General features: G+C 49.0%; 1 protein-coding gene across 2 annotated transcripts; it reads right to left on the reverse strand.

Annotated features, from left to right (window-relative positions):
- Window positions 1-3613: 3613 nt before the first annotated feature.
- Window positions 3614-5674, reverse strand: LOC123443270 (salt stress root protein RS1). Of its 2 annotated transcripts, none has more exons than XM_045119596.1 (5): window positions 5564-5674; window positions 5333-5458; window positions 5103-5192; window positions 4902-4986; window positions 3614-4353 (listed from the first exon to the last, which is right to left on the reverse strand). In XM_045119596.1, exons 2-5 carry the CDS (start codon window positions 5435-5437, stop codon window positions 4001-4003), a joined length of 633 nt encoding a protein of 210 aa, XP_044975531.1. In that variant the 5' UTR covers window positions 5438-5458; window positions 5564-5674; the 3' UTR covers window positions 3614-4000. The 2 variants fall into 2 exon arrangements, with proteins under 2 accessions (XP_044975531.1, XP_044975532.1); XM_045119597.1 differs by having other exon boundaries at window positions 5333-5463; window positions 5564-5652.
- Window positions 5675-8527: the final 2853 nt, after the last annotated feature.

An 8527-nucleotide genomic window follows, 5' to 3' on the forward strand; every position in this document is an offset into this window, starting at 1 on the left:
TTCGTTGAATCGGGGTGCCACGGCTGTGTTGCTGGCCCTTGGCTTTGTTGCTGGCGAGGACGTGTAGGCCGCTGGCTGTGTTGCCGGCGTGAACTAGGGCCGCTGGCGTGAACTAGGCCGCTGGTATTTGAAGCGTTGTTTTTAGAGGCGGACAAGATAGGGCAAACGGATGCGGCCGCACACTGGACGCGCGGCCAGCGCATCCCAGGACAGGGCAGGACACGACCCCATCTCCCTACCCAAACGGACAGAATCCGAGCAAAACGGACGTCCGTTTGGGGTCGTGCGGTGGAGTTGCCTAAATACTCATAGGGTGAACGCGTGTGTGATAACACGTTCAGAAATGAAAGCAAAGGATGGACCCATGTAACACCGACATCTCGAGGCCAAATGAGCCGCAGAAGAAGAGAGTAGTGTTTGCACCATTACTTCTTTTCCAGGTAAATAACATGTGCGACGTAACTTACATATCGAACGCACATTAGTTCTTTCTAAAGTCAAACCTTAAATACTTTCAACAAGTTTGTAGAAACACATACACCACGAAATCAATATCATTGGATCCATCATTGCATATATTTTCACATCATGTAAATTTGTCACTGTAAATATTCATATTATCTTTTACAAATTCGATCAAAACTTATAAAGTTTGACTTAAGTTAAAAACTAATATGGGGAATAAATAAAAACTGAGGCAGTACCATTTTGCATCAAGGCTGACAAGAGTTAGAGTCCTTTCTCCTCTCCAGCCTTGCTCGTCAAAAAGGACGACACCTAGCGACAAGACCCCCTCCTCCCCCTCGTGTCGCCCCCCGCGGGCGACCCCGGGGGAACCCTAGCCACCGTCCTCTTGGCCCTCCTCCGCCTCCACCTCTCCTCGTCGGCGTCCACAGCGCCGTCGCGCAAAGCTTGGTCAGCTGGGCAACGGAGGGGCATCTCTCCCCCTTGTCCGTCGCGGCTCGCGCGTGGCGGCCAAATCGGGCTGGGCGTCGGGCTAGCATGGGGTCGAGTGGAGCGGCGGGCGGGTTTCTTGGCGACGTCGTGCGTGACGTGGCGGTTGCGGCAGTTTGCTCGCGGCATGGTGACGACTATGTGGTGTACAAGATCAATGAGCGCGGCAGCTGCCGAGTTCACGTCGGATCCAATTCTGGGACTTGGGCTTGAACTCCGTCGGCCACCACGGGGAGGTGGTGGTCGTCGCTGGCCACGCCGGATCGCTGGATTCGGCGCGTGGAGATCTACGATGGATTCTTCTCGATCCTCCTTCATGGTGGGTTGATCCCCATGGCTCTCTCATCTCTGCAGGTTTCGATTCGTGGTCCGTTGCCGGATCCGGAGCCGACCGAGGTTTGGTGGTATAGGATGGGGACCGAAGGAAACTTTGATCGGCATGTTCAGTCTGGCATCGGCAACGTCTCTCGACGCCGTTACCCTCCGCGGATGCGATGTCGAGGTCTCTCCTATCCACCTCCGAACCCTCCCGGACGAAAGTCCAAAATTCAGCCTGGATTGGGCGGCGGCGGCGTCCTTCGCGTCGTACCCTCCATGGAGGCGCCCTCTTGGAAAGTTCTCATGTTCGACGGAGTGATGATGTGGGTGATGGACTTCGCGTAGCTCCAACAGCGGCGACAGTGTGGAGGTTGCCAAGAGGTGCGATGTTGTTTCTACCGCGTCGATGACGACGAGTATTGGCGGCATGGTGCAGGTGGATATCGACGACAAATGCGTCTGGATGGAAGAGCGCTGGGCGGTGGCGATGTCTGGCGTCATGGTGGCGTCGACGGCTGACCTGGCAAGGTCTTTGTGTCGGTACCAGCTTTGAAGACGGTTAGGCGGATGACGGCGGCGATAGCCTCGATGAGTGCTTCGGACCGGCGTGTGACTCATACCCGGTATGTGCTAGGATGGGTCATCCGACACTAAATATTAGGTTTTGATGCGATATCTGTTTTGTATTAGGCTCGAACATTCGGCACCCCTGCATCAAGGGATTAGGAGTAACGACAAATGTCGTCAAGAGGGTGGCTTCAGGCTTACTGATATAATGCTTTATAAGGTCTTTAAAAATAATTAATAAAATGATTGCATTCATCGCTCGGATGCATAGGCCGGAGTAATCCTCTTTTCTAAAATAAAGTACCATTTTGCGTCCATACATGAAACCAAACTCCAACTTGTGATTCTCGCTAGCTGTCCAAGTGGCCCCGTCCCTGGCCTGAACCAGCTACCTGCCAACCTATGCATGCAGCCCAATCACTCGAGACAGCTAAACCTTTGTAGCCTTGTCCAACAACTAGACCCCAGCCAAGAACGAGAACATGAGATCGGGTCAGAACGACGCAAAGGAAAGCACACTTTTCAAATTTCAAGTCCTTTTTATTTTTTACTCCTATTCATCATTGGAGTATCGTACCCCCACGTAGTTAACGATAAATATGATGAGAACCGGCACTTGAAATATCTAGCAACTCTCTTACCAACGGGAACAAAAATAGGAGTAGGTACATAAAGTGGGAAGCAAAGCAAGAAACACCAAAAACGGGGGAAGAGATTCCGTTCCTTGTCTCATCCAAAACCTACCACCCGTCCGCTCCGAGGCTGACCAACGGCAGGAACCTTGTTCCCGCGGCTGTTCACGCCGTCACGCCAGATTCCCTTGAATCTTCTTCGCAGCTCAGTTGGCGCCACGAAGCTTTCTTCGTTTACAGTCGCTGGCACCACGAGCGCATGCTTGTACACTCGTGGTTCAGGAGAGAACACCAAAAATCAACGTGTATGCCTGGGAAAATCCACTGGAAACTACTCGTCCTGATTAAATATTTCTGTGGTGCGCCTGCCGTGTCACGTCCTTGTGGGCGCGTCTTCATTGCTGCGGCGTGCACGGCTCGTGTCACGCTGCCATGGTTCGTATCGTACGTACGTGACAGAGCCCGGCAACAGCGACCAAGCCACGGTACTGGACAAAGGCAGAAGGCACCGTGCGTGGTTCACTGCTTTGCCCGGACGGACAGAACGGAACACCGACCCCTTTTATTTCGATCTCGACCGAAACATCTCCTTTATCCTGCGTGTATCCATCAGTGGATGGATCAATGACGAGCCTTGTTAATTACAAGTAATAATTTGGGTGCACGCAGGCACGTACGTCACGCAGGCCCGGCCGTGCGGGGCCTCTGAGAGATCGAGATCTCCATCTCCAGCTGCTGAGCCAGAGGCGTGTCGTGCGACCGGGCGATAGGATTGAGCTCACGTCCCTTTCTGACCGGCACTGATTGGTTTTTTTCACTGATTTGGCTAAGCAAACGAGATCAGTATATATCCCAAAGCTATCTCCATCGACCGGTTTCTAGGTTTCGTGCCACGATTTGGTACGCCACCTCCATCCTATCCCTACCGACTTCTCTCGTGCTTATCTACATCTCGTGAAACTTGACCGGCCGGAATGATCGATCTAGTTATATTACTACTCCACTGGGCGAGGAGAGGCGTATGCATGCAAAGCCATTGCTGTTAATCCACTCTGATGTGAATGAAGGCAAAACCAACCATATCAACAGCCGTTCAGCAGTTCAGCTACTCTGTATGATTCATCGTCCAGGGTTTGCGCAAGTTCGAGAAGAAGAATGCACAAGTTCGTGCTTAATTACCATGGCCAACAAATTAACACACCAACATAATCATAATTACACAGGTTTTAATCACCACAAAAAAAAAAGCAAGAAAGCCCCACGTAAAATGTACACATACGGTGAGGAGACCCGATCCATCGAAAGAATAACAAATGTTCCATGCGTGTACGTACGTTTGCATGCGTGATATGCATGGCAAGTGCAGTGCGTCGTCGTACGTACGTACGTACGTGCTTACTTTTGTGCAGCTACCTTGACACGGGAGAGCGACCACAAATTCACAATAACTTAAAATGTTTTCTTCCATTACCAGCAGCTAGCAAGCCAGGTGGTGGCTTGCGTTGCTCTTGGAGTCCGGCGGCGACAGATCACTTCTTCTCCGGCTCAGCGGCGGCAGGTACGGCGGCTTCGGCGGGTTTCTCCTCCTCTTTCTTCTCCTCCACTACCTCAGCGGGCGCGGCTACCTCCGCCGGTGCGGCCGCTTCTGCCGGCGCAGCGGAGGGCTCGGCCTCTTCCTTCTTCTCCTCCTCCACGGCGACCTCGCGGGTGGTGGTCTCCTCTGCCGGGGCGGCGGCGGCGGCCTCAGGCTCGGCCTTGGGCTCCTCTTTAGGCGCTGGGACGAAGGGCGCAACCTTGTCCAAGATGAAGACGATGGCGGGGGAGAGGGGCGTGGTGCCGGACTTGACCACCGCGTCGCTCACCAGCTTGGCTCCGGGGAAACCTGCATATTGACCAACACTCATTAGTTCGATTAGTATAAGTCAAGTACGTATACTGTATATAATTAATTTGATTACTTAAAAATGAGTAAAAGTGTCTTCTTCATTCTAGAACGCACAAAACTCTCGGCGGTATGCCCGAGAGCTGAGGGTACCTGTGCCAACAACGAAAACTTGCGCTACTTAATTAATTACTGTTAATTTGTTCATCTTTTGTTGGTAATTGCACATGTTATGGTTTTGTCTGCATCGCCTAAAAGCAACGGTACTGTTTGGATGTGAACTTCTGTTGCAAGAAACATATGTGAGAAGATTCCATTACTTTCTCTCCTTTTTGTTCTAAGAAGATTCCTCTAAAGTTTAGTTATGTGGAAGCAGGATAATAAGAGGTTATTTTGCTCAAAAGGCAAGGGATAAAGGTTATTTTAGATATGGAACCTAGGAAATTACCTGATAAGATTGCTATAAGCTATTCTATTTATGTATTTCATCCTTTTTATTTATTTTCATACTATTCTATTTTGCAAAACTTAGGGAAAAAATAAATTACCAATCTTGGCCATCTCGTCAAGGAACTTGATGACGGCAGCTGAATTCTTCTTGATCTTGGATGTTTTCTTATCCTTTATCAAGCCCTACAGCAAGATAACAGTATGATAAGCATCAAGGTGGCTACTTCCTACTGTTATGTGCTATAAGCAACCACACAAAATCAATACTAATTAGATACGAAAAAAAATAATCTTTTCACCTTAATTTCTGGAGGAGATGCTTCAATAGTCTCCACAACCTTGGGCTCTAGTTCTGTCTTCTTGTCCTCAATCTCCTTGTCAATCTCTTCCTACACACACAGAGCACGCCCACACAATCAACAAACAAACAAAACACGTGTGGACATCATCTACCATTTGAAAAATTGGGAGCACACAAATTTCACAAGAATTTTGCAGCAGTTTCACAAGGACCCGGAACTCGACGTACCTTGTTGAAGGATTTCAAGAACTCGGCGGCGGCGGCCTTCTTGCCATCCTTGTCGAAGAACTTGCTGAGCCCGGGGAGAACCTTGGTCTTCCATACGCTCGTCATATTCCTCTCCTTCAAAGATGTCTACTCTAGCAGAAGAACATAAACACAAAACTTGATGAGATGTTTTCTCATGAGAAGGAGAAGCCAAGGAGGCAACAAGAGAAGCTAGAAGGAACGGAAACTTACGTGCTGCAGATAGCTGGAGGTTGAAGAGATGGATGCGTAGTTCCTCTCGACAGAAGTGATCACCAGCCTATCAATGGGCAGCAGTACATGAGCCACGGTGCCATGAGAGCGATATATAATGGGTTGGCCACATAGGCCGCCCTGGCCCTGCGGGAAATTACGTGGGTGCCCCCCGTGTGAGGTGGCGCGGGACTGGTTGTTGGAGGGGGGCAGGGGCATGAACGTCAAATGAGGAGAAGATTATGGAAGGGGTGTCATTAAGCCAAAGCAGCCAGAAAATGCTGAATGGGTCGTGGAGGCTTGCAAGCTGCGCTGGAGTTGTACAGGCTGCAGACTACAGCGAGTGTAGGACATGCTGCTAGGATTCTCTGTGCTATGACTTTGGTAATCTGGTTAGATGTCCTGAAAGCTGCCCAAATGATTTGAGATGGTTAATGGTTTATTTATTTTATATAATTGGAAGGGGGAACTGTCAAGAAATAAAAATTCCTACTGGCAAAAACTTTCTGGATTTTGAGAAATATGTGCATCGTTTTAATTTTTGTTGTCAAATGGATCCCGCAAAAAGGTTATGAAATGGAATCTTAAATGTTTATCTTATATCTTCACCTCGGAAATATTCTCAAAATGAATTTACCTATGCATGTTGGAGTACAAATATATACTTGTTCTCTTCCAACACGTTGGACCATCTACATGAATGTATAAATCTGACCCACTATATGACCATGGACGCATCCCCGAACATCGCCCGACCATCCCTCAAATGTTTGCCCATGCAACCACATCCCTCACTTTCAATATCTCAAATACATGCAACCACATACATATCGATCATTTGATAATACTAATAAAGTTATACATGCAATGTACGTTGATATTAGGCAATATATGAACTGCATGTAGATATTATATAGGATAATTATTTTCATGTTAATCATATGAGTAGTGTTGTAACTTATATTTGATATGGCATTAACTGCGCGCTAATCATGTTGACCGTTCGACGTTGGAGCAAACTAAGTTGTTGGATTGACTTGGATTGATGGCCGAGATTTGTTGGATCTGCCCCTCTGAATCTTTTTATATTGGTATATATGAATACATGTAAGAGCATCTATAGCCGCAATATATAAATAGTGTCCCTCAAACGTTTGCAGACTCGCCCGATCAATGTCCCGGCGTGTTCGTTTTGACCCCTTATATTTGCTTGCATTTATCCACACCCTCTAATTTGACCTCTTATTTTTCATACATTTCAACGAGCACCTTGTGGGCGGCACCAACAGAGCATGGTGAAGACACGCAGGCCAGCCAAGCGGCCACCCCCCGCTCCGCTCGTGCTCGATAGCAATGCCCCCGCCCCGCCCCGCTCCACGCCCCCACCTCGTGCCCCTGCCTCGCGTCGTGGCCGCGCCCTGCATCCCCGCGCCGCGCCCCCGTCCTCGCCCCACGCCCGCGACAAGGCCGACGTGCATGGGGCACACGAGCTCAGTGCATGCCCGCGGCGTCAGCGGCGCCATCCCGCCCGCGACATGAGGTTCCAGCTATGGTGGCATCCAGTACGCACGCCTGCCGGCAGCGGCTTGATGACCCACAAGTATAGGGGATCAATCGTAGTCCTTTCGATAAGTAAGAGTGTCGAACCCAACGAGGAGCAGAAGGCTCTCATAAACGGATTTCAGCAAGGTAATAACTGCAAGCACTGAAAGTAGCGGTAACAAGTGATTGTGTAGCGAGGTGAAACGTAGCAAGCAAAGAGTAACAAGTAACAAGTAGTAGCAGCGGTGCAGCAAGTGGCCCAATCCCTTTTGTAGCAAGGGATAAGCCTGAACAAACTCTTATAGGAGGAAAAACGCTCCCGAGGACACACGGGAATTTCTGTCATGCTAGTTTCATCATGTTCATATGATTCGCGTTCCTTACTTTGATAGTTTGATATGTGGGTGGACCGGCGCTTGGGTACTGCCCTTACTTGGACAAGCATCCCACTTGTGATTAACCTCTCTCGCAAGCATCTGCAACTACAAAAGAAGAATTAAGACAAAGTCTAACCATAGCATTAAACTAGTGGATCCAAATCAGCCCCTCACGAAGCAACACATAGACTGGGGTTTAAGCTTCTGTCACTCCAGCAACCCATCATCTACTTACTACTTTCCAATGCCTTCCTCTAGGCCCAAATATGGTGAAGTGTTATGTAGTCGACGTTCACACAACACCACTAGAGGAAAAACAACATACAACATATCAAAATAGCGAACGAATATCAAATTCAGATGACTATTATCAGCATGACTTATTCCATGTCCTGAGGAACAAAAGTAACTACTCACAAGACATAATCATAATCATGACCAGAGGTGTAATGAATAGCATCAAGGATCTGAACATAAACTCTTCCACCAAGTAATCCAACTAGCATCAACTACAAAGAGTAATCAACACTACTAGCAACCTTACAAGTACCAGTCGGAGCTGCGAGACGAAGATTGGTTACAAGAGATGAACTAGGTATTGGAGAGGAGATGGTGCTGATGAAGATGCCTCCCCTCCGACGAGAGGAGTGTTGGTGATGACGATGGCGACGATTTCCCCCTCTGGGAGGGAAATTTCCCTGACAGGATCGTCCTGCCGGAGCTCTAGATTGGATCTGCTCAAGTTCCGCCTTGTGGCGGCGGCGAAACCACGAAAAAGCTCCCGATTGATTTTTTTCCAGACCAGGACGCTTCATATAGCAAAAGAGGGGGGCTAGTGGGCCTTCAGGCAGCCCACAAGCCTGCCCCGCGCCACCAAGGGGGTGGTGGCGGTGGACAAGCTTTTGGGGCCCTGGTGCCCCCCTCCGGTAGTTCTTTCGCCCAGTATTTTTAATATATTCCAGAAACAATCCACGTAAATTGTCAGGGCATTTGGAGATGTGCAGAATACTGGATTAGGATTTGCTCCTTTTCTAGTCCAGATTTC

Source organism: Hordeum vulgare, chromosome 3H (assembly GCF_904849725.1).
Source record: "Hordeum vulgare subsp. vulgare chromosome 3H, MorexV3_pseudomolecules_assembly, whole genome shotgun sequence".
Classification (NCBI taxonomy): domain Eukaryota; kingdom Viridiplantae; phylum Streptophyta; class Magnoliopsida; order Poales; family Poaceae; genus Hordeum; species Hordeum vulgare.